The 27,672-nt window shown below is 32.7% G+C and overlaps 1 protein-coding gene across 2 annotated transcripts in view; it reads left to right on the forward strand.

Moving 5' to 3' along the window:
* Window positions 1-27,672, forward strand: part of SNTG1 (syntrophin gamma 1) — a 954,619-nt gene that overhangs the window by 917,822 nt on the left and 9,125 nt on the right. For both annotated transcript variants that reach the window (XM_032316414.1, XM_032316415.1), the window contains one exon: window positions 2,915-3,025. In XM_032316414.1, the coding sequence (XP_032172305.1) occupies window positions 2,915-3,025 (111 nt within the window). The remainder of the gene's footprint in view (window positions 1-2,914; window positions 3,026-27,672) is intronic.

Here is a 27,672-nt window from a genome sequence, read left to right on the forward strand (position 1 = left end):
AGTAGATTTTGGAGATATATTTTTTCCAGAATGATTTTTTTTAAGTTTTATTTCTATTGTGTTAAAAATAATATAAATTTTCTCATTTTAGCCATTTTTAAGTGTACAATTTGGTGGCATTAATTGATTCACACTGTTTCTGAAACTTGTCATCATCCCAGGCAGAAACTCTGTTATCATTCAGCAGTAACTGTCATTTTCTCTTCATTACAGAATAGATTTAAAAAACATGATGTAACAACATGCTGTCTGCAAGAGGCTAACTTTAGATCTAAAGACTCAAGTGGGTTAAATAAAAACAATGTAAGAAAGTAATCCATACAAATAGTAACTAGAAGATAGCCAGTGGCGAAACCAGTTTAAGAATAGATTTTGTCAGGGCACCTGGGTGTCTCAGTCAGTTGAGTCTGACTCTTGATTTTGGCTCAGGTCATGATGTCGGGGTCATGATCTTAGTTAGGGTCCTGAGACGGAGCCCAACATCAGGCTACAATCTCACGGAGGTCTGCTTCTCTCCCTCCGCATCTCCCCCTACTCACTCTGTCTCTTTGTCTCTGTCTCTCTCAAACAAATAAGTCTTTAAAAAAAGATTTTATGTTATTGTTATAGGAGACAAAGAAGAGTATTATATATTGATAAAAGGATTAATTAAAAAAAATTTAACAATATAAACATAGGCAGCAAACATCAGGGCCCCAAAATATTTTAAACATTGAGAGAATTAGAGTACTATGACTTTGTTAAATTAAAATTTGCTAAGTAAAGCACAGGGTGCCAGATGGTGAGCCACAGTTCTGCAACAGACCATAAGACAAAACTGAAATAGAGGAGTTTATTACTAGCGGGTCCTGGAGGAAGGGCATGGCATGCCTTGAGGAGCCACATGGGTGGTTAAAGCAGTGAGCAGTACAGGCAGTGAGACAGGACCTGGGGTGCATGCCTTTTTAAGGGTCTATGGGTAGAATGCTTAGGGATATTGAGCTAAGCTGGACTGGTCAATTCATACCCAAAGAGCAAGATTTTAGTAGGCTGCATGGGGGGCTTATCTAAGTTGTACATAAAGCATACAGACCCTGGGAGACAAGGGATTCTATTGATCAGAAGGGCTGTTGGGGAGTCATATCAGGAACTTATATGTTTGTGACTCTGTGACTCCTGTCTAGGGTGTGCACTTGGGGGGGGGGGCTAATGTGGGTTTAAGGTCCTACAGGCCACTTGGTCAAACTGAATGGATGCTGAGGCAGCAAAACAGCGGCTTTGCTAAACTCTGGACATGCAAGGAGACATAGACAACTCTATAATAATAGTTGGAAGTTTTGATACTCCACCTTCAATAATGGAATGAATAACCAGACAGAAGACCAATAAAGAAATACAGAACCTGAACAAAAATGTAACTAACTATATCTCACAGACATACACAGAATACTCCACTCAACTGGAACAGAATATAGATTTTTTTCAAGTGCACATGGAACACGCTCCAGAATAGACCACATATGAGAATGTAAAATAAGTAGTAACAAATTTTAAAAGGTTGAAAACATGCAGAAATATTATTAAATACTTTAATAATAGAATAATAAGAAATATAATTCATATATAAAGCCATTTTTCCAAAATAGCTTTATATTTCAATGAATTGTTGAATCATGTTAAGGTCACCTGATGAAATTTAATAAACACATACAACACACTCCACTCTAATAACATATTTTAAGTGGAAACCTCTCAGAAATACACACTGAGATTATTGTCAAAAATAACAGGGTCTTATCTCATTTCTAAAAATCTTTGGCCCACCTAGTTATAAGAAATATATCAGATAAATTCCAGTAGAGGGCATTCTACAAAATCTTGAGCCAGAAGCAGTACTCCTCAAATTGTCAAGGACAGTCTGACAAGGATCTGAGAAACTGTCACAGACAAGTAGAGCTGAAAACAAAATGAGTAAATGTAATGTGGTGTCCTAGGTGGAGTCTTAGATAAAAGTCATTAAGTTGAAACTAAGAAAAACTGCATAAATGATGGACACTAGTTAATAATAATGTGCCAATATTGTTTCATTAATTGTGACAATGTACCATATTATGTGAGATAGTAAAATAGAAAAAATTGTGTGATAAGAATTCTCTATACCAGGTCCTATTTTTTCTCTCCAACAAAAAAAATGCACACTTCTCACTTGCAAAAAATCTTTGGGCTTGTCTTTGGGATTCCATGTCACTATATACTCAAACAGTAAGTTCATGGTCATATGGTAACTAATGTTTGGTTCTTACATAGATTTCATACTATCTAAATTTGTTTCTGTGATATTGGAAGATGGCTTTTAGTCAAATAATTCTATTGACTGGAATATTATAGATTGATGGGTTAGTTCTCTAAAATGCTTATTTTAGTAGTCTTGTGAGTCATATAAATTTTTGTTGTAATTATTTGCTAAGGCTGATCTTTAATCTTGACAAAGCTACAGATTATTAGTTTAAGCTTTAAGAGAAAGTACTACAGAATATCTATAGAATTATCAATTCAAAAATCACCTTACCACTTCTATTAGTAGAAAAAAGAAACAAATAACAAATATTATTGCTCTTTCAGTAGCATAGACATATCTTTTAATTGAGCTTGTTTTTATTTCATGATAAAGCAGGATACTCAAATTGATTTATTTGCACATATTTTTTGAAATAATTATTTCATGGGTACTAAAGTTATTTATGGAAACTAAAAGATATGTTGAATAGTAAGTTATGGCCTTTGATAAATATATTTTAATTTACTTTTTAATCCTATGATACAGCATTAATTTAATATGATTAACTTTACCACTTAAAAGAGAACTATTTCTTGGTTTGAATGTAGATATTAATTGTGCTGACTTGTATATGTTTCTCTTTTTTTCCTCCTTTAGGCTATACTTTGGAGATATAAATTTTCTCAGCTTAAAGGTTCTTCCGATGATGGCAAGAGCAAAATCAAATTTTTGTTTCAGAATCCAGATACTAAGCAGATTGAAGCAAAGGTAAATACAGATTCATCATATAAACCATCATCATATAAGCTGACTATATTAATGCCATTAGGATGCCAAGGGAGAATATTTAGGAGAACCAAAAGAGCAAAAACCCACATTATCTATTTATTTTGGGACATCCCTCATGGCCAAAAGAATCAAATCACTTTGAGATTTTAGTGGTAAAATTTCACTGAAAGGCATAACTCAAAGTAAGTTAGAGCTAACTGCATTTTCTTAATTTCTTACAAACTGCATTTGTGTCACACTAAAGTAATTCTAGGAACCAAAATAGTCACTTTCTTTGTAGTTTCACATTTTAAATAATTTAAATAAAAAATTCTGATTATCTATTATCTATTCCCTCTTTGAATATGAATACAAATACCTGAAGAAAAGTAGTTTTTAAAATTAATTCACATTTTCCTCATGTTATTATGTGTTAATAAAATGAATAAGTGAATGATTTCTTGCTTTGTGATGCAAATTTTCAGTATTTTTAAATATATTAACTATGTTTTAAACTCATCAGAAAGATTCACTACATTTATTTTTATTAATACGTATATTTGTATATATTCAGAATTTAAATTATTTCAATTGCTCTACCAGAAAATTCACAATAATAATGTTTGGGGTAGAACAAATTATAAATATATTATTCCAATGTAGAGGAAAGAATAAATAACAAACACTAAAGTGAAAAACTAATGCTATGGAAATGAAAACCCATATATAATTTTTCAACTATAGATTAAAATTAGCATAATTTTGTTACATTCCTGCACCTATTAAATTCAGGTGAGGTCAGTCTGACAGTCAAAACCTCCAAAGAAAGACCCTCTCTGACATCTTAGTGCACATCTCCTGTAACACTGCTCTATATCCACATCAGGTCCTCTCATTCTTATTTTAACAATAACTTCTTTCTTACCTTATATATCTGCTCATTCTTGTCCCTTAACTTTTCTCCATGGTTTTTTGTTTGAATTTCTCTGTGGATACTCTAACTCTGTCTTATATTTATTTATCTTTGGTGTTGTCTAACCACTCTGCCTAGTCTGTAGGTTATTTAAAGCAGAAACTGTGGATACAGCCCCTTTCTGCTGGCTCTTTTCCTGCTACATTTCTCTAAAGCATTGGTGTTACACATGGACTTGCCTTATATTTGTCTCCTGTCAGTTTAGGCAAATACCATCAAAATTTTACCACTCCCTTTATTTAAAATTACTGCATAATTTTCAATTCTACGTTTCCATCATTGCCTCTTCCCTAAATATAGATGTATCTATGGAGCTGCTTTCTTCCCATTTCTTGCTACAGCTCCTCCTCTTTTCCCCTCCAACTAGGATTGGTCAATCACTTCCTTTGTACCAGACGCTCACACTGCTCTTTAAATCAATTCTTAGTATTACCATAAAAAATGCATCACCATATTCTAATAATGGTGAATGATGTTAATATTTTCAGTTCTATATTCTGGCTAATATGGAAACTCAGCCACTAGCTATTGATAGCAGTATAACATTTGATATATCACTTCTCTTCTCGTTTTCTTAAGTGCTAATAAATCATAGTTGACAACAAAATCAGTTGAAACAAAAAGAGAAACTCAAAGCAATGACTAACTATAATGTTTGTACTTTAGTTCTATGTAGCATATGTTGTTTATACAGCTAATTATACTTACTTAAGTTTATTACCCCACAGCTTCTAAATATTACTCATTCTTCTTATAGTGTTTAGGCAATATTTAATAAATTCATTCATTAAGAGCTAGTTTCAGAAAATTCATTGAATGGCTTTCTTAAAATTTTAGATCATAATTATTGGATAGGAAAAAGACAGACAAAAATAACAAAATATGACCATTGGTGAATTATATAACCCTAATGGGTATGTGTGTGTGTATGTGTGTGTGTGTGTATGTGTATAATAACGTGTGTGTGTATATATGTGTGTGTATGTATATATACATATAAAATATATAAATTATATAACTATAACTTCTTTAAAGACACCACCTCCTTCTATAGAAAGAAGGATAATAATACCTCTAAGGGTAACATTGAAAATACCAAGTTAAATATGGAGACTAACACAGATGAGACCAACTAAATGGCTCTATAGGATTGTTTGGCCTTACTGGTATGTATCACCTCTCCTGCATAAAAATTGTTTAAGATTTAAAACTAGGGGCACCTGGGTTGCTCAGTGGGTTAAAGCCTCTGCCCTCAGCTCAGGTCATGATCCCAGGGTCCTGGAATCGAGCCCCATATCGGGCTCTCTGCTCAGCAGGGAGCCTGCTTCCTCCTCTTTCTCTGCCTGCCTCTCTGCCTACTTGTGATCTCTGTCAAATAAATAAATAAATAAATAATTTAAAAAATTAAAAAAAAAATTAAAACTACCACAATTGTTATTTATAATTGTAACTTGTTAATAATAATAAAAAGTACCATCACAGGAGAACATCAAGGAGAATGCTGGCATGTGTCACATTATTGGACTTATTGGACTTATGTATCATAAGGTGACTTATGATTGAAATTGATGTCATTTGAGGATTCAACATTTCCTCTGTTAGAATATATTTTTTTTAATTAAGGGAATAGGCAACATGATACAGTGGAAAGAAAATTAGAATCAAGTAGCCTTGAGTTAAAAATCTCCTTTTTACCATTTTCTATCTGTACTACCTAGAGCAATCTATCACCAAATTACAAATTGCTCCTCTTCAAGGAAAGTATAGAAATAAATATCCTCAGGGCCTGGCACATAGAAGACAGTAAAAAAAACAAAAACAAAAAACAAAAACAAAAAAAACAAAAACAAAAACACTGATGAATGATTTTATCATTCAAGGACCTAGCATAATGACTAAGGAAATATCAAAAAATAACAGCTTTTATTATTAAGAGAGAAGTTAGTAAAGGTGATTAACGTATATAAGCTCAGTGTCCTTCCCACATTTAAAATATTCAAGTTTATAACCATAACCCAAGTTTGCATCATTTATTAAATGCCTGGGGTATTTTCTGTATCTTGTTAACCTTATTAATTTTTAAAATTTCAGTGTAGAAAATTTGCCCTGAGTCCCTGTCTCCGAAACAGGGACAGAAACATCTCTGTATATTGTATAACTCTTCTAAATTTATGTATATCATAACATTGGTAACCATCCTGGATGGAAATTGTTCACTAGCATGCTTCCTCCACTGGATCAAGAACTTTTAAACACAAAGAATATATCTTGTAACATCATATCCCTAAGGCCTGCCCTGATGCTTGCCTGGGAGCAAGAAATAATAATTTCTTGAATTACACTAGATCATTATTTTACAGTTGAGGATGGTAAGCACTTTTCTCAACATTTTATTATGAAAAATTTCAAGCATACAGCATACTTTAAATAATTTACAGTAAAGGCCCTCTGCACACTAAATTCTATGATTAGCATTTCACTGACTCCTTCATCATATGTACCCATCCCTTTATCTGTCCATTAATCCATCAAATCTTGACACATTTTGAAGGAAATCACAGACATCAGCATTATATTAAGCAGTTTTCAAAATGTATTTGTGGAATATTGTCTTTGTCCCTCTAATTTAAAATTCCTCACCCATTATTTTATTGGACAATTCCTCAATTTATAGTTGTCTTTGATAGTTAACAACTGTAATCTTTAAATCACATAATCTAAATAACAAAAATAAATAAATGAATAAATAAAACTCTACCAGAAAATAATTTTAGTAAACAACAAAAATACCCAGCAAGATAAAGCATTATATTTTAGGGGTGCCTGAGTGGCTCAGTTGTTAAGCGGCTGCCTTTGGCTTGAGTCATGATCCGAGGGTCCTGGGACCGAGCCCCACATCGAGCCCCACATTGAGCCCCACATTGGACTCCCTGCTCTGTGGGAAGCCTGCTTCTCCTTCTCCCACTTCCCCTGTTTGTGTTTCCTCTCTTACTGTGTCAAATAAATAAAAAAATATTTTTAAAAACCATTATATTTTAGTCCATAGATTTTTTTAAAAATTTCATTTACAAAAGTAAGTTGTACATATACAATTTTTGACAGAAGAAATGAGAAACACTTTCAAAAATAATCAATGACATAAAATTCCACATTACTTGAAGAAAATTTTATCTTACCTAGAAAGATCAGCTTTCTTATGACTTAGATTAACATAAAAGAGATCAGAGTGACAATTTCTACTCACAGTATTTTGATAAATACTTTGAAACTATGTGTCATGAAGTCTCCATGTACTTCCATAAGTACATTGTAAAACTTTTGTGATTTTGGACAACAACTTGTGAATATTTTTTATAATCATTAAGGGTCTATTAAAACTTTATTTTTAAGTTAAAAATAAAGGACACATTGGTAAATAATGATGTGAAGAAAATCATTTATTACTTCACTTGTCCTAGCCTTAACTAGATAAAGCAAAACTAAACAAATACCAGTTATTAAAATTTATTAAATCTTATGATGCAATTTATCTTTATGTGCCATTTATTGTTTATCTAATTTTTATACAAGTCATTACCCTGTAATAGTAAGAATATGAGCTTAATAGTTAAAGAGCTCTGGAGACCTGGGGGCTCAATTGGTTAAGCGTCTGCTTTTGGCTCAGGTCATGATCCCAGAGTCCTGGGATCAGCCCTGTATCAGACTCTGAGCAGGGATCCTACTTCTTCCTCTCACTCTCCCTCTGGGTTCCATCATTTCAAATTCCATCTGTTATCTCAAATAAATAAATAAAATTTCAAGAAAAGTAGTTAAAGAACTCTGCTTTCCATATATAACTACGATGCCTGTTATGTAGGATGAGTTATCTAAGCTCAGACTAAGCATCCTCCAGGGTAAGATGGAGAGTATTATAGTCCATGGTTTTTTGTGAGGATAAGGGCACATGTGTTCTTCTCAGAAGACTTGAGAATACCAACATACTTCAGTTACGTGTTCAAAAATATCCTAGAATTTGCAGAAAGTTATAGGTAAAGAAAAAGAAGAAAAGGAGTTTTTGTCATCAGCATAAAAGTAAAAAGATGCACAGAAGAGCCCATAACCCCCAAAAGATAAAAGGCCATTAAAAAGATTCAATTGATTTGACTTGAATTGGGTGGCTCAGTCAGTTAAGCATCTGTCTTTGGCTCAAGTCATAGTGGTGGGGTCCTGGTATTGAGTCAGGCATTGGGCTCCCTGCTCAGTGGGGAAGCCTGTTTCTCCCTCTCCCTCTGCCTGTTGGTCTGCCTACTTATGCACTCATGTGCTCTCTCTCTCTCTGTCAAATAAATAAATAAAATATTTTTAAAAAAATGAATCAATTCAGTGATTCTCACTCGGGCAGTTCTCCATATGAATGAGTGAGGAGTGAGAATGAGTAGTGGTTCAGTTGTCAGGATAATTTTTGGAAACTCTCTTTGAGTTTATAGGCTAGTCAATCCCTCCTTTCCCATGAGTTTTTGTTGCAGTAGAGACAATAAGGGGTTTATCTCATGCTGAAGCTGTGAGTGTGGATCAAGCTCTAAGTGCCCCAGAAATGCCTTCCAGAAATGATGGAAGACTCTACTCCATAAATCAGACTTCCAGCTTATCTTCAACCACAATATCTCATCCTCAGCAATTACCCAAGACAATCTCCCTAAAGTAGAATATATATAGTAACCTTCTCAGAGTGCTTAGAAAGACTTGGAGCTAATTTTTAAAAAGTAGCTCTTATGAAATAGAGTAATTAGTGATTTTATGAAACATGAAGATCACATTTGAATTAAAAACTCTGTAACAGAATAGAAACAGCAAAAGCTGGAAAATATAGCTGAGGGATTCTCTAAAAATGTAGCAGTATAAAATATGGAAAACATAAGATGAAAGACGATTCTGTGAATCCACTGCTGGAACAAATAGCATTCAAGATGAATAGAAAAGGGTAAATGAAAGAGAGAAAAATAGAAAATTTACATTAAAAAAAATTGATGTGTACTTCCACTTTCAGAGTGAAAGGAAAAACTGAGTTCTGATTAGTGAATAAATAAATAAATGAATAAGTCACACCCCAAAACTTTCAAAATCCAACAATAAAACAGAAATTCAAATCATGTAGAGGAGGGGTGACTTTTGGAATCAGTGGCTAGAGGGCCTCAGTAAACTTGCCCTCCCTCAAAAACAGTGGAAATGCCTACAAAGCTACTGAAATCAAGCATCCGTTTTCAAGTTTTCTAGAAATTAGCCAAATTGACGAAAATGGAAAATAACCAAAATCACAGAATGAATGGAAAATTGTCTCTGCAAGAGAAACTGCTTGGCCTCAGTCAGTAACACCCAGACAGTGGCTTTATAGCCAAAAGCCAGTGGCATTGCAGAAATTTGAGAGGTCTGACCTCATCCAGAGCAGAGTCAGTAATTTGGTTTAATTTGCAGCTTCCTGAGAAGTCTCTATTCTTAGTGTGGTGGTTATGTGACTCAGAGCTTAGCTCAGCAAGGGGAGGGGAGAAAAGAAAAGAGTGGATCTACCCTAGGACATAGAGAGCAACAGCAAACTGCTGGCAACATTTTGACTATCTAAGCCTGAGATTTCAACTGGAACAAACAAAATTCTGGTCTGGAATTGAAAAGAAAGTCATAGAATAATAGACAATGATTGTGAGTTTAGGAAAACTCTGATGTATTCTTGGAGATTTATGTTGATAATGTGCATGCCCAGGAAAGACCTGGAAAGGAAAAGACACCAATCACTTTGACTGAACTAGGGACCACATATAGGCAGAAGATTAGAGTTAACTTTGTCTTGTAAGTGTCCTGAAATGTGCCTTTATATGCAGATTTCCTTGATAAAGAATAACAGACTTAAAGGCAATGCATGAAATGAAATTATCTGACCGATAGTTGGCTGACCCAGATATGACCAATGGGCAGCTAGACTTAAAAATGTAAAACAAAAACAATAAAATATAAAACAAAACAAAAAACCCTAACACAAACTAACAGAGATCTTAGTATGAACACACTACAGGGAATGCAAATTCTATAGAATTAATGCAAGAAAGTGTCAAACAAACAGCAATAAGAAAATCAGCAGATTTTCCTTGGGAAATATTGGGATTAAACCTTGGGAAATTAGAAGAATCTGACCCTAAAGCTGTTAAAAGATATTATCTAAAATATATAATTTCCACCAAAAAACTATCACATGTGTAAAAAGCAAAAAAGTATATACATAAGCAAGATAAATACCAACCAACAGATTATGTCTTAAATGGGGTTCAGACTTTGGATTCAGTAGACAAAGACTTTAAGTCAGGTATAATTAATATGTTTAAATTACTAAAGAAAACAAGGTCTAAAGAACTAAAGAAAAATATGACAATGATGTCTTACCAAACAGAGACATTACATTAAAAAATAGAGTATCTGTAGTTGAAATATTCATTAACTGAAATAAAACATTAACTAATGGGACTCAAAAAGAGTTGAGCTGGCAGAAGAAACAATCAATAATCTTGAATATAGGACAATAGAGATCTAATCAGAGAGACAGAAAAATAACAAAGAATAGTGAAAAATGACCAGCATCTCAAAAACCCATGTCATGCTATCAGACACACCTGTATATGTATAATGAGAGTCCAAGAAGAAAAATAGAAAGAGACAGAAAACGTATTAGAAGAAATAATAGTTGAAAACTCAAAATGGATAAAAAATAACCTACATATTCAATAATTCAATGGACAAAATATGTGAAGGGAAGTAAGAGATACAAGCTTTCAGTTAGGGAATGAATAAGTCATGGGAATAAAAGGTTTGGTCTCGGGGATACAGTCAATGATATTATGATAACAGTGTATGGTAATGGATGGTAGCTACACTTGTGATGAGCATGCATCACATGCAGACTTGTTGAATCACTATGTGGTACACCAGAAACTAATGTCACATTGTGTGTCAACAATCAGCTATATTAAAACAAAACAAAACAAAATACACACTCCATGTAGAATAAAATAAAAAAGAACTGTATCTAGACTTATCATAGTCAATTTGATGATCAAAGAATTTCTATTCAACACACAAAAAAGCAGGAATCAAAGAATAGAGGAACAAAAACCTAAGAAACATAAAAAAATGAGTAAAATGGCAGATGAAAATCCTCCATTTACAGTGATTGCATTAGATGTAAAAAGCTTAAATAACGGGGCACCTGGGTGGCTCAGTGGGTTGAAGCCTCTGCCTTCGGCTCAGGTCATGATCCCAGGGTCCTGGGTTCGAGCCCCACATAGGGCTGTCTGCTCTGCAGGGAGCCTTCTTCCTCCTCTCTCTCTCTGCCTGCCTCTCTGCCTACTTGTGATCTCTGTCTTTCAAATAAATAAATAAAATCTTAAAAAAAAAAAGCTTAAATACCTCAGTTAAAGGTAGAGATTGAAGAAAATGACTAAAATCATTGTTCAATTAAATGCTGTTTATAAGAGATAGAATTTAGATTTAGAAACAGATTGAAGGTAAAAAATCTATCTATATCTCACATATATAATATACCATAGAAGCATAATAAAACAGAACTAAAGTGGCTACATTAATATCAGATAAAATAGATTTCAAACAATAATTGGTAATTAAGAAAAAAAGGACATTTTATAGTGATGAAAAAGTGAATTTGTCAGAAAAACATAGGAATTATAGATATACATGCACCTAATAATATTAGTTCAAATGCATGAAGCAAAAGCAGAATTGAAGGGAGATGTAGAAAACTAAACAATAATAATTAGACTACAATGTCTCATTTATAATTATGGATGGAACAACTAGGAAGAAGGTAAATGAATAAAGAGAAGACTTGAAAAAAACAGAAGGAAACAGACATCTATAGGACATTCCACCCAAAAACAGCAGAATACATATTTTTTTCTCAAGTACTTATAGAATGTTTTTCAGGATAGGCCCAATGCTATGACATACAAATGTCATGCTTCAATACATCAAAAGTATTGAAATCATATAAAATATATTTTCCATCAAGTATGAGATTAAACTAGAATAAACAAAAAAGAATTGGGGAACTTCATAAATGCAGTTGATTCTTTTTATTCATGATATTTATGTTCTATAAAGTCATCATGAGCAGTCATTCAGCGAAAACTGAAACATTGCTTCTAGGCGATACAGAGTTGAGTTCCTGCAAGCCTCTGGCCACAGCATTTTTCATCAACTGATTAAAAATAACTTTTGTTTTATGTGTGTTTTTGTTTAAAGGCAACTTATTTAATATTACTGTTGAGTCTTTAACATTGAACTCATAGTCACCAGCACTGTAACTCATACCCAGACAAAGCTTATCCAACACTTGTATTTCCTCTGTAAGTATATTATAGTGTTCTTTTTTTTATAAAGATTTTAAAAATTTATTTATTTCAAAGAGAGAGAGAGCAGAGTGAGCAAGAGAGAGAGCACGAGTTGGGGGTGAGGGGCAGAGGGAGAAAGGGAAGCAGGCTCCTCGCTGAGCAGAAGACCAAGGCAGGGCTGGATTCATGGGGGATCATGACCTGAGCCAAAGTCAGAGACTTAACCATCTGAGCCACACAGGCGCCCTAAAGCTCTTGCACGTGAGCACCAAACAACATTTTAGCACTATGTTTTGCAGTCATTTTATTTTATTTTATTTTTTAAGTTTTTTTTTAAATTTTATTTATTTATTTGACAGAGAGAGAGACAAGGAGGGAGGTAACACAAGCAGGGGGAGTTGGAGAGGGAGAGCAGGCTTCCCGCTGAGCAGGTAGCCCGATATGCGGCTCCATCCCTGGGATCATAAGGAGCCAAAGGAAGACACTTAAGTACTGAGCCACCCAGGTACCCCATCTTTGTGGTCATTTTAAAGAGCAAAGTCACAGATACAAAAATGTGAAAATCTTGACACTAAACAGACTGCAAAAAAGACATTTTCTTGTATACATTTCACGTCTGAACTGAAACAAGGAGTCCAAGTGTTACCTTGTTTGACCTCTACTATCAAAGTGCATGCTGTGTCACTAAAATTTTCACTGCTTTGCATATATCCACAAATGACCATGAGAACACCATGGATAGTGATTTGGAAGTAAAAGTATATGTTAGCAAGTAGGTAAATTTGCAAATACAGAATCCACAAATAAAGAGAATTGACTGTATATGCTGGGAAAAGGAAAACGTTGAAACTATCAGTGAGTCTAAGGTTAAAGCACAAGAGTTATTAGTAAATATTTTGAGATAAATGAAAACAAAAGCAATCTATTAAAATTTATTAAATGCTGATAAGTGATTGAAGTAAATTCATATCTATAAATATGTATATTAAGAAAGATTCACATCAGCATCCTAGATTTTCATATAAGGAAACTAGATAAAGAATACTAAATTAAAATCAAAGGAAGCAGAACAAAGGGAGCAATAAAGATTAGAGCAGAAAAATACAAAATAGAAGATAAAAACAATAGATAATATGAATAAAATCAAAAGTTGATTCTTTGAAAGTTCAACTAAATTGAAAACTAAATTGAAATCCCTTTAGGAAGTCTCATCAAGCAAAGAGAAGATGCAGATTGCTAAAATCATGAATGAAAGAGAGGATGTAATTCCTAATGAAATAAATTTTTAAAAGATAAAAAGGAAATAAAGGAACAACTTTATGCCAACCCCAACTAGGTAACTTAGATGAAAGGATGAGATTTATAGAAAAACACATACTCCCGAATATGACTCTAGGAGAAATAGTACATTGATTAGACCTACTGAAAGTAGAGATTGAATTAATCGTTTGAGAACGTCATTAATACAAAATGATTTCACCAATGAAAAAATACTAACCATATTATTATGCAAAATACTGTATTATTTAATAGTATTAATATTATTAATACTTATACAAATTTAATCGATCAATCTTTTTTTAAAGATTTTATTTATTTATTTGATAGAGATCACAAGTAGATGGAGAGGCAGGCAGAGAGAGAGAGAGAGAGAGAGAGATGGCAGCAGGCTTCCTGCTGAGCAGAGAGCCCGATGCAGGACTCGATCCCACGACCCTGAGATCATGACCTGAGCCGAAGGCAGCGGCTTAACCCACTGAGCCACGCAGGCGCCCTAATCCATCAATCTTTTAAAAGAATTATGAACCATGACCAAGTGAGATTTACAACAAGAATTCATGATTGGTTTATCAACCCCAGAATAATCAATGTGGTACACCGTATTAACAGAATTTCAAATACATGTATTGTCTCAGTAAATACAGAATACAGAAATTTCATAACCCCATCACCCTTTCATAATAAAAACACTCAGTGTAAGAAGAGAAGGGAGATTCTTCAATCTAATAAAGAACAGCTGTGTGCAACCCACAGTGAACCTCATACTTAATAATAAGAATAAATGTTTTTCTGCTAAGATCAGAACAAGACAAGGAAGTCTGCCTTATCACTCTTACTCAACATCGTACCAGATGGTCTAGAAAGGACAATCAGGCAATTAAAAGAAATAAAACTATCTCAATTCACACATGCTGATGTTGCATATTGAGAATAATAAGGAATCCTCTGAATACCATTTTCACTAATAAATAATTTCAGCAATGTTGCAGTATACAAAATCAACATACAAATATCAATTATATTTGTATATATAAGCTATGAGCAATTTCCAAAAGAAATTAAGAAAATAATTCTATTTACAATAACATTTAAATGAATGAAATAAGAAAATACCATCAAAAGAAGTGCAAAATTGTATACTGGAAGTAAATAACATTGTTATAAGAAATTTAAAAGATTTGCGTAGACGGAAAGATGTCCTATACTCACTATTTGAAAGGCAATATTGTGAAAAAACAAGTTATTCCTAAATTGAACAACAGATTCAACAAAAACCCTTTCAAAAAAGCCAACATTTTTTTATCATGGAAATTGACAACTAATCTTAAAATTTTATGACAATGCAAGGTATCCAGAACAACCGAAACAGTTGAGAAAGAATGAAATTGAACAAAACACACTTTTTAATTTCAAAACTTATTACAGAGCTATGGTAAACAAGACAGTATACTGACAACTCTGGCATGGGGATAGACATACTGCAATAAGAATCAGCAGTCCAAAACAACCTTTTCTCTTATAATCAATCGATTTTGGAAAGTCTGCCAAGGCAATGCAATGAAGTAAAAATGATCTGTGTGTATGTGTGTATCCATATGTGTGTGTGTGCATATATATATATATTTTTTCTATTTAATTAATACCTTAAAATTTTGCATCAAGAGACCCTAAAAAGCCATAAACAATTCACAAAATGGGAAAAAATATTGTTTCTTGATTCTTTGTTACTCAAATTTAGGTTTTGTGTCTTCTAAAGTAAGAACACAAACTGGAAAAAAATATTGACATTTTGCATTGAAAGCAACATGCTTATGGAAAATTGCACTTGAAATGCTCATAATAGAGTGATTTTAACAAAAATCCAATTGTATTGATTTTTAACAAGACCACAGCCATATATATTTCATAATTAACATTTCTGTTTATCTGAATCTTCCTGATTTTGCACAATGATGAGTGATAGGGTGTGTAAGCAGACACTGTGATACATTTTAGACGGACATCTCTTTATACTTAGACTGAAGGTAATAAAGCATTGACTTCTTCTGTCAGATTTATTACTGATTATTGTAAAACTGTAACAACACATATAAATAGTAATGTAGTCATTATCAAAATCCTTTATTGTGGAATATAAATTCATAAGTAGTTATAAAGATAATACAGAGATATTCTGTATACTCTTCATCCTGTTTCACCCAATGGTTATATCTTATGTAGCTGTAGTATGATATAAAAAATAGGAATATGACATCAGTGCAATATGTGTATAGTCCCATTTCAATGCTAACATGTGTGCATTGTGGAACCATTTCCATGATCAAGAAACAGGACTTCCTCATCATGTTGACCCATCTCTCACTTCTACCATTTCTAAATCGTAGCAACAATTAATCTACTTTTTCATTTCCATAATTTTGTCATTTTGAGATTATTATGTAAAATAAATTATGCAGTGTGTGACATTCTGAGCTTTACTTTTTTCACTCAGCATAATGGCCTTGAGATTTGTCTAAATTGCTCTATATATCAATCAATTGTTCTTTTTTGTTGCAGAGTAATAGTCCATGATTTTGATATATGTTGACCCATTTACCTGTTCAGGGACGTTTGCTAGTTTCCAGTGTTTAGTTATTGCAAATAAAGCTGTTATGAACAATACTGTGCATGGATATGAGATTCCATTTCTCTGGGATAAATGCCCAGAAGCACAGTTGTTCTGTGGTATGGAAAATGTTCAGTTGTGAAGAAAATGCCAAATTATTTTTTAGAGTGATTATTAATGTTTTACATTTTCTTTTTTTTTTTTAAGATTTTATTTATTTGACAGAGAGAGAGAAATCACAAGTAGGCAGAGAGGCAGGCAGAGAGAGAGGAGGAAGCCGGCTCCCTGCTGAGCAGAGAAGCCTGATGTGGGGCTCGATCCCAGGATCCTGGGATCATGACCTGAGCCGAAGGCAGAGGCTTTAACCCACTGAGCCACCCAGACGCCCCAGTGTGTTACATTTTCAATAGTAATATATGAGGAATCCAGTTTCCTCATCAGCATTTCAAATAGTTACTACTTTTTATTTTAGTGGTTCTTATCATAGTGTTAATTTTCATTTTCCTAATGGCTAGCAATGGTGAACAACTTTTCATGTGCCTGTTTTCTATCTATATATTCCCTTTAGTGAAATGTCTATTTTTATCCACTTTTCAATTATATATTTTATTTACTATTTATTTATTTATTTATTTATTTGTTTGTTTGTTTGTTTGTTTGTTTTATTTGAGTTTCTGAGTTTTTGAATTTTTTTTTTAAAGATTTTATTTATTTATTTGAGGGAGAGAGAGAGCACATGCAAGAACAGGGAGGTGAAAGGGGAAAAGAAGCACACTCTGCACTGAGCAGGATCCGACATGGTGCTTGATTCCAGGACCCTAAGATCATGACTTGAGCTGAAGACAGACACGTAACACACTACGCCACACAGGTGCCACACAGGTGCCCCTATGAGTTCTTTATATATTCTCTACGTGAGGTTTTGTTAGATACGTTGTTTGCATATATTTTCTTCTAATTCTTCCAAAGCGTATCTTTCATCTTCTTAACAGGTATCATGCAGAGAAAGTTTTAAAATTTTCACAAACCCCACTTATCAATTACATCTTTTATAGATTATGCTTTTGATGTCATGTCGGGAATTCTTCATCAAGCCCCAGGTGCCAAAGATTTTTCTCCTACACTATCTTCAAAAAGGTGTGTAGGCTAGGGGAACCTGGGTGGACATCCAGTTAAGGTCTGGCTCTTGGTTTTGGCTCAGGTGGTGATCTCAGGGTCATGAGGCTGAGACCCACCTGTGCTTCACACTGAGCAGGAAGCCTGCTAAAGTTTCTGTCGTCTCACCCATGCACACACATTCTCTTTCTCTCTCTCTCAAAAATAAATTTTAAAAAGTTCTGTAGACTTGCCTTTAAATATATAACACATCTGAGTTTATTTTTTCCTGTAAGCTGTGAGATTTAAGAAAACAGATATTTTGTCCAAAGATGCCAATTATTTCAGCAACATTTGTTGTAAAGACTAAAGACTATTGGACTGTTTTTACGGTTTTGTCAAAAACCAGTTAGTCATACTTGCGTGGTGTTATTTCTTGTTTTATTTACCTCTTTGTCAATATCATATAATTCTGAATACATTATATAATAATACTTTAAATGAAGAAAAGTGATTTCTTCTATTTTATTCTTATTTTTCAGAATTGCTTTAGCTATTCTAGCCCCTTTGTCTTTCCATAGACATTTTATAATTACTTTATTTGTATCTATGAATAATCTCATTGGTATTTTGATAAGGATGTCATAAAACAATCAATCTGAAAAGGATTTGCATCTTATGCTATGTTGATTTCTTAAAGCAATGGAAACTGGATACTTTTCTCTTTTTTTAAATCTTTTTGATTGAATTATTCTGCATTGTGTACTTTTCACCAAACAAACCCCATGCATGTTTTGTTAGATTTACAATTAGGAAAATCATTCTGCAAGAAAATGTAATTGGTATTGCTTTTTAAAATTTTGTTTTTCAAATATTGTTACAAATGGAAATATAATTAATGTTTTTATATTTACATTTTATCCAAAACCAGTATAAATACACCTATTATTTCTAGGTGTTTTTTGTTTCTGTTTTTAAGATTCCTTGAAATCTACATAGATCATCAACACATGAGAATTATGGGAAGATATATTTATTTTTTTCTGATCTGTATCACATTGCTTTCATTTTCTTACCTATTGTTTTGGCTACATATTTAAATACTATATCATTATCAATAGTGACTGTGGACATTCTCTTCCTTCTTTATTTTAGGGGAAAGCATTTAGTCTTTCACTATTAATTGTGTTGTGAGCTTAGGGCTTTAACAGACGTTTTCTCAGGTTGAGTTCTCCTCTTTTTCTGTTTTCCTGAAAGTTTTCATTATGAATGGGTGTTAATTAATATGACCATGTAAATTTTTTAGCTTATTAATAAGATGAGATGTAGTAATTGGTTTTGAAATGTTGAACCAATCTTACATTCTTAGAATAAACCTTACCTGATAATAATGTGTAATTTTTTACATATAGTGATGAACAATGTTTGTAAAATTTTAAGAATTTTTGCTTTTATGTTCATGAGAGATACTGGTTTATAAGGTTTTTTGGTGGTTTTGTTTGTCTGTTTGTTTTTGATGCTACCTTTGCCAGGTTTTTGTATCAGGATAAAACTTGTCTTATAAAATGAGTTTGGAATGTTTCCTTCTCTTCTATTTTCTGGAAGATACCATGTAGAATTTTTTTTTTTTAAAGATTTTATTTATTTGACAGAGAGAGATCACAAGTAGGCAGAGAGTCAGGCAAAGAGAGGGGAGGAAGCAGGCTTCCTGCGGAGCAGAGAGCCAAGTGGGGGGCTAGATTCCAGGACGCTGGGATTATGACCTGAGCGGAAGGCAGAGGCTTTAACCCACTGAGCCACCCAGGCGCCCCATAGTCCTTATTTCTTTATTTCACTTTGAATTTCACTTCTTTATTTCACCTAATTTTAGTATTTCACTTTGAAGTTCTGCAAATTTTATAATGATATCTCTCATTCCTGTAAGTAATTCATGCTTCTCTATTTTTTTGTTAGTCTTGGTAGAGACATTTCAAAAAACCGAAATTATTTTCTCATGATTCTCTTAGAATTTTAGAATCAATTACATGAATTCTGGTCTTAACTTTATTAATTTGCTTCTTTCTGGTTGCTTTAGTTTTATGTTGCCCTTCTTTTTCTAATTTCATAAGATCGTATTTTAAGATCACTGATTTGACAGTTCCTTATTTATAACACAAATATTTAATTCCAAAATTTCCTTCTTATCACCTCATTTACTACATTCCACAAATTTTGATAAATTTCATTTCTATTTTAATGAAATTCAATGTATTTTTAATTTTCTTGAAGTTTTTCTTCTTGATCAATGGAATTCTTTAGAAGTGTAATGTTCAGTTTCTAAGTATTTTAGGATTTTCCCATTATCTTTCTAGAATTGATTTCTTGTCTGATCTACTTGCTCAAGAACATACTCTGTATGATTTCACTTTTTTTTTAATTAGTTGACATATTCTTTATCACACAAGATACAACCTTATTACAACTTGGCAAGAGTGGGAATCTAGATCTTTGCTGGTGGGAGTGGGAGTAAGGCCAGTTTTTCTGTAGCATTAGTCCAGAGTAGAGTAATTAATGAGTAGACTGCCCCTTTCCAGATCATATGGCTAGATAGAGTTGTCTATTGTTTTGTTTTGTTTTTACCATTTTTGTTTTTTCCATTTGTTTTGTCTGTAATCATTGGTGTTTCTGGGCCCAAGGTCTCTACTTTCTTGTTTGGAATATATGATTTAAAAAGAAAAACTGAGTTTTTACCATATTATTCATCAGGTCCTGAGGTCACTGGATCCCTAGTTTATCTGCCTTCTCCTCTCCTTTCAAAATGTCCTTTTGTTTGTTTTACATGTCATTTCCAGAGTTTTTATTATACTTAGGAGAAATAAGGAAATCATTCTAAAAGTAGAAGTATATTTTTAAAGTACTATTAATACCACATCTAAAGAAATATAATTGTCATAATGAGTCAGCTTCTTAGTTAATAACCTTTCATAACTCCAATGAGATAATGACAGACATATAACAAAAATTTGACAATGAAAATTTAATTATAGATATGGCTCTTATTATGGTGATAACTAGCAAGGAGATTGAATTAGTGATCAAAAACTTCCCAATAATGAAAAACCCAGAATCAAAAGGATACATAGGTGGATTATTAATAAACATTAAAAGAAGAATTAATACTGATATTTTTAAAACTCTTTTAAAAGATAGAAGAGGAAACACTCTCAGAATGATTGTATTAAGGTAGAATTACCCTGATTTCAATGCCAGACAAAGATTAAAAAAAAAAAAAAAGTAAACTACAGGCCAATTATCCTTAATGAACATTGATGCAACAATCCTCAGTGAAATACTAGGAAATCAGAATCAACAGCACATTAAAACGGTCATAAGTTGGATTTATTACTGTGATGCATGAATGATTTAACATATAAAAATCATTATGATATACCGCATTAGCAGAATAAAATATAAAAATCACATGATCATCTCAGTAGATGCAGAAAAGCTTTTGACAATCTTCAGACTCTTTTCATTATAAAAACTGGCCCAAAAAATGGTATGAAAGGAACCAATATCAATGTAATAAGGCCAGATGTGTAAAACCTACCGCTAACATCTTACTGAATAGGGAAAAACTGAAAACTCCACACAAAGCCATTAAAACTAATAAATTCAATGAATTTGTTGAATACAGAATTGACATAAAAATCAGGGGCATAAATATATACTAATAAGAAGTTATCTGAAAGAGGAATTAGGAAAACAATCCTATTCGCAACAGCAACAAAAATAATACATTACTTAGGAATTAACTTAAAGAGATGAAAGACTTATACATTGAAATTTCTAAAACACTGATGAAAGAAATTCTAAAGGACACAAAAGGAAAGATATCCTGTGTTTCCATGTTTATGAAAAGGAATAATTAATATTGTTTAAAAAGTCATATTACCCAAAATGATCTGTAGATTCAATGAGATACTTATACAAATCACAGTGATGTTTTTTACAGAAAGATAAAAAATCTTAAATTCATATGAAATCATAAGACTCCAAATAGCCAAAGCAATCTTAAGTAAAAAGAAAGCTGTAGGATCCCATTTTCCAACTTTAAATTATGTTACAAACCTATAGGAACCAAAACAAAGCTATAGGAACCAAACCACACAAATATATATATGTACATGTGTATACACACACACACACACACACATATGTAAACATATAGACCAATGAATTGGATACATATTCCAGAAATAAACCCACATATTTAGTCAACTGCTTATTGACAAGTGTTCCCTTAACAGCAAGGTAAGTATAGTTTCTTCAACAAGTAATGATGGGAAAACCATGTATCTGTATGCAAAACAATAAAGTTGGATCACTAACAGACAACATACGTAAAAATCAACACAAAATGGAATAAAGACTTAAATGTAAGACCTGAAACATAAAACTCCTTAAAGGAAACATAAGTAAAGACCTTCTTGAAATTAATCTTGGCAAAAATTTTTTGGCTAGGACATCCAAAACATAGGTAACAAAAGCCAGAAGAGACAAGGGGACCACATCAAATAGAAAGTTTCTGTACAACAAAGAAAATAATCAAGAAAATGAAATGCAATCTACAGAAAAAGGAAATTATTTGCAAATGATGTATCTAACAGTGGATTCATATCCAAAATATAGAAGTAACTAATACAACTCAATACCCAAAATACAAATAACTATATTTAAAAATGGGCAAAAGTCTTAATAGACACAAAAGAAGAAATTTAAATGACCAATAACTATATGAAAAGGTGCTCAACATCACTAATCATTAGGGACATATAAACCAAAATCTTTTTTTTTTTTAAAGATTTTATTTATTTATATGGCAGACGGAGATCACAAGTAGGCAGAGAGGCAGGCAGAGAGAGAGGAGGAAGCAGGCTCCCTGCTGAGCAGAAAGCCTAATGCAGGGCTTGATCCCAAGACCCTGGGAACATGACCTGGGCTGAAGGCAGAGACTTTAACCCACTGAGACACCCAGGCGCCCCTAAACCAAAATCTTAGTGAGATATCACCTCACACCTATTAGAATTGCTATTATAAAAAAGACAATAATGTTGGCAAAAAGGTGGAGAAAAGGGAACCTTTGTGCCCTGCTGGGGGCAATGTAATTTGGGACAGAAAATATGGGTAACAATATGGACATTTCTCAAAAAATTAAATAGAATTATCATATTATCCAGCAATCCCAATCCCAGGTATATTTCCAAATGAAATGAAATCATTACCTCGAAAATATGTCTGCACTCTCATGTTCATTGCAGCATTATTCACAATAGTCAAGATACAGAATAAACCTTACTGTCCTTTGACAGATGAATGGATAAAGAAAATGTTATACACACACATAATGAAATGTTATTTACGCTAATAAAAAAGAGCATCCTGTCATTTGTTATATGGCTGGAACTGGAGGATATCATGCTAAGTAAAATAAGACACAGAAAAAAAAAAAAATACTGCCTGATCTAACTCACATGTGGCATCTACAATAGTCAAATCCTGAAGCAGAAAGTAGAATTTGATTGCCAAAGGTTTAGGGGAAGGAAAACGAGATGATGTTAGTCAAAACGTATAAAATTTCAGTCATATAAGATGAATAATGATCTATTATATAATGTGATTGTTGATAGTTGACAACACTGTTTTGAATAATTAAAATAAAATTTCTCCCCACCCCCAAACACAATGGTAGTTATGTAGAAGTGATGATATGCTAATTACCTTGATTTTGGCACTCTTTTCACAATGTATACATGTATCAAAACATCAAGTCATATCTTAAATACATATAATTTTATATGCCAAAGATATCATAAAACTACTAGAAATAAAAAAGAAGGTTACCCCAGCATTTAAACTATGGGTCAAAAAAATAATTAAATATGGAAGCTGTTACAGTGTTTCTTTTCTCTTGAAAATGGTTTAAAAGTGATAAAAATGGTTTAGACAGTAGATGCATATCTTGTCATATAAAATAATAAGTAATTGTTAATAAAACATGCTTTAACTTAATAATACTATGTACATTCCTAGTTACAAGACAAATACATTATAGCCAGAGCTTATTTAACAAGTAATATGGTTTGTTTGGGGAACGTGATTGAGTTGCCACAAGTATTACAAAATTAAAAGTTCTACATAGTATTTAACTTTTTGGTTGTGAAAAGGTCTCAGAAATACGGAAAAAAGTCATGTAGATTTACCTGGGAGTTGGGGAATTTATTTTGTTTTTACATTTTTGCTTTTGTTATTTTTTTTTTGGGTATATGAGAACAATGTCATATTACAAAACTCCATTATACTTTTTTCTCTGAAAACAGAAATAAATTCTCATAAATTCTCACTTCATTACTCAGAAAGCTTAATAAATTTGCCATCTGTTTTCCAGAGCCTCATTAAATTTCTCAGAACTTTCCTAGTAGAACAGTGAAATGGTTCCCAGTTGAAGTCATGAGCAAATTGTAGCTATTTAACAGTTTACCAAAAATCTCATTTTATCGCTATTGGGAACTTTTAAAAAGGGGCTTATATCTGTTGTAAATATGACGCTAGTATATGAAGGATTACTGACATATTCTTATAGTCATTCCTACTAAATTTTCTAACCATATATATTTTCCTTTACTACTTCTAATATCTTGTTTTTGTATTTATGTAGATGTATTTTTAAAATTATAATTTGATATAATATGGCCAGACAATCCTCTGACTTCCAAACAGGTTGTCTTTGAAAAACATCAATGAGGCTTTATTCATTGAACTTAATAACAATTTCCCTCAAAAGAAACACTTAAAATATTGCATAAATTAGTCTGTACAGCATATTAATCCTAAATTGCTAAACTTGAGATCTGGAAGCCATGGTGGTGCTTTTTTTGCACAGTATAATAAAATAACGAAAAAAGCAATTGCTTTTCTATTTAGTGGAACAGTGCAGAGTATAGAAACTCATTTCCATTGATTTGGTCATTGGAGTCTTCTCCCCCAAACCATTTCCGGCCCTCAGTTTCCACCATCTCAGAGACTCTATGCTGCTGGAAGAGAACTTTTCATGAGTGTCAGGTTCAGTAAAACTTAAATCAAAAAATCAGGAATTGACTTCCAGCAATGCCACTTTTAGCTAATCTGTATATATCTTCATTTTCTCATTATAAATTGTGTATAAAATTCCTGTCTTAAATGAGTTCTGTAGGGACAACATATTTTGTGGTTTGATGTTAAGGATTTTATATATAACACAGTAGATGGAATATTTTGTATGCTCAGTGTCTGCCAAAGATGCTACTTAAGAATTCATGGTGTGCTGGTTTTCTTTTTGTAGAATGACTGGCAATTTAAGTGAATTCATATTTATATTTAGCACTGAGGTCTCATAGATGAGGAAGTTTAATATTTGCACACTTGGGTAGGTATTTGAGATGAAGGAATTCCCTCTGCATTAGAAATTAAGGGACATCTTCCTATCCTGCTTTTCACAATTTCTGACTTTTTTTTGGCATCTGGAATGAAAGATTTTATAAAATTCCATGATTCTCTTCCTTTCACTGCAAATTATAGACAACACCAGCTGTTCAGACTATGGACGAAAACAAATGAGGCTAGGGCAGGGATACCTACTTAGTAGTGCTGGTCCTGCATCCATCCATGTTTTGTAGTGCTTCATACTGTAAAAGAAACTGAAGCATCAGTAGATTGATCAGGGGAAAATTGAAGTCCTTTGTGTGTGTGTACACAATTTATATACCCTTGTTTTATCTGAAATGTTTTTTCAAACTACTGATTGGATTATGAAAAGAAATATGTGGCAAAGGAGATACCTGGGATTATGCTTCTACTTTTAAAAGAACTTCTAAACTCCTGGGAATCACTGAGGATTCCAAACCATTTTTATTTCCTATTAATAGTCCTTTTTCTTTGTACATAATTTGTTTTTCAAGTCTTCTATTTTCTGTTTAGGCAAATTGAACTTGGTCATGTGTGCTAGGAGTCAAAAACACTTCTTAACTTGTTAACCTATAAATTTAAATTGACATCTTTAATGTAAAACAAATACATTAACTGCCTCTAAAATAAGAAACTGTCAAGGGGAAATGTTCATGGTGTGATATATTTGTTTTCCTTTTTGCCAAAAGTCACCATTCACTTATAGAAGGAAAGTTATTACATTTTTATTTTATTGATGTAAGTAAAACATTTTGAAAATCAAAATTTTAATAATAAAGTTACACATGGGGTGTCTGGGTGGCTCAGTGGGTTAAGCCTCTGCCTTCCACTCAGGTCATGATCTCAGGGTCCTGGGATCGAGTCCCACGTCAGGCTCTCTGCTCGGCTGGGAGCCTGCTTCCCCCTCTCTCTCTGCCTACTTGTGATCTCCTTCTGTCTGTCAAATAAATAAAATCTTAAAGAAAAAAAAATACACATGAAAACATTTTCCTAGGTGGTAAAATAACTTAAAATATAGTATAGTAACCAGGTACCATATTGTCTTCTCTTAGTAAGGAAATAGATTAAAAATTACAATAATCATGAAATCTTTTGAAAATGGGAAAAATTGAATTTTGATCTGAAAAATTATTTGATTATGAAAACAGGTGCTATAGAATTGTTCATAATATGTACATATTTACAGTCTTTTAGATTTTCATTATGATCAACTGTTTAAAGGTCCCATATGAGCTTCTTAAGTGCATAAGTCATGTCTTCTTCAAATTTATGGTCCCAGTGAATATCAATACATCATCTGGTATACTGTTATTCACTAAATAACTTCATATTAGAGAAATGGTATAAATATAGTAATAACATATATCAGTATCTTATTCTTTTAATTAACTTAAGGAATGACACAAGATATTACTAAATAAGATTCTACTACATCAAGATCCTAGAAATACTTAAGTTTTTGAAAGTAAGCAGATTAATATAGATTGACAATTAAATGAGGTTTTATTTTTATTCACCAAGCCTTGTAATTAAAAGTCAAGAAACCAAGATAAATAATAAATCAATAATCCAAACCACCTAAAAATTGCAAATCACTGTACTTTAAGGCATCTTATAAAATCAAATATAAATGTGGGTTGGATTTCTAGAATGGGAAAATAAAATCTTCTAAAAAAGCACTTCTCTGGAAAAAGAATGAAAAATCAGTCAAAATTATCAGGGTTAAATTTTTCAGAACTTTAAGGTAACCATATGTTTGCAATAACTGTAAAGTATTCATTACAGACAAAGCAAACATAAAACAAACAGCTTAGAAAACTTGACAGCTATGAAAAGCAGTACCCCCGAAGCCACTGCGAGTACAGACTGGGCTTGGAGTTTCTCAAAAAGCCTATCCCAGGAAAGTTGTAATTATTTGATCTTATTTGATCTATCTGGAAGCTTGATGGAAAAGCACATTTGTAATACTTTTCATTACTTGACATGACTCAAACCCTGTTCATTGGGAAAACCCAACACCAAGGAATTTATTGGTATTCATTGAAAACAATCAGAAGCCCATTATAATTACCTGAGTTGGTGATTTTAGTAGTGGCAAACAAAAAGCTAAGGAAACCTTAAAACTAAGATCTGAGGAATAAGGGGCATTGAAAAACTCTAATTATCTTCCTGAGAACTATAATGACGTATGGTTAGGCAAAGCTGTGTGTATGACCTAATGTCAGCCCTGCTGAGTCAGACTGTTATAACACTGGACCACTAAGACTTTACTGGCAACAGTGATGGGAAACACAGTCTTTAGAGAATTATGAATTATGTCAGGAAGGTCACTAAAAAACAGACAAAAAAAATGAAAAGGAAGGAAGGATGAACAATAACAAACTATCAAACTGCCTCAGATACCAGGGAAGGATGATAATCTTTTTTCCAAAGTACGTTATTGAAATGTCCAGTTTTAAACAAGAATTATGATATATTTAAAGAATCAAGAAATTGTGGCACTTATATAAGAAAGTTAACTATCAGTAAGAACTTTCCCTGAGGAAATCCAGCTATTAGACTTAATAGACAAAAACTTAGAATTATCTATTGCATACATGTTCAAAGGGCTAATGGAAACCATGCTCAAAGAATTAAAAGAAAGTGTGACATGTCTCATGAAATGGAAAATGTCAGAAAAGACATAGAAATAATAAAAAGAATCAAATCAAATTTTATCATATAAAAGTGCAATAACAAATAAAGAATTCCCTAGAGGTATTAAACAAAAGATTTGAACTTGAACAGAGAATGAGAGAACTTGAAGAGTTCATTATATGTCAATCTCACTAAATCAATTGAG

Source organism: Mustela erminea, chromosome 16, assembly GCF_009829155.1.
Source record: "Mustela erminea isolate mMusErm1 chromosome 16, mMusErm1.Pri, whole genome shotgun sequence".
In the NCBI taxonomy this organism is placed as follows: Eukaryota; Metazoa; Chordata; class Mammalia; order Carnivora; family Mustelidae; genus Mustela; species Mustela erminea.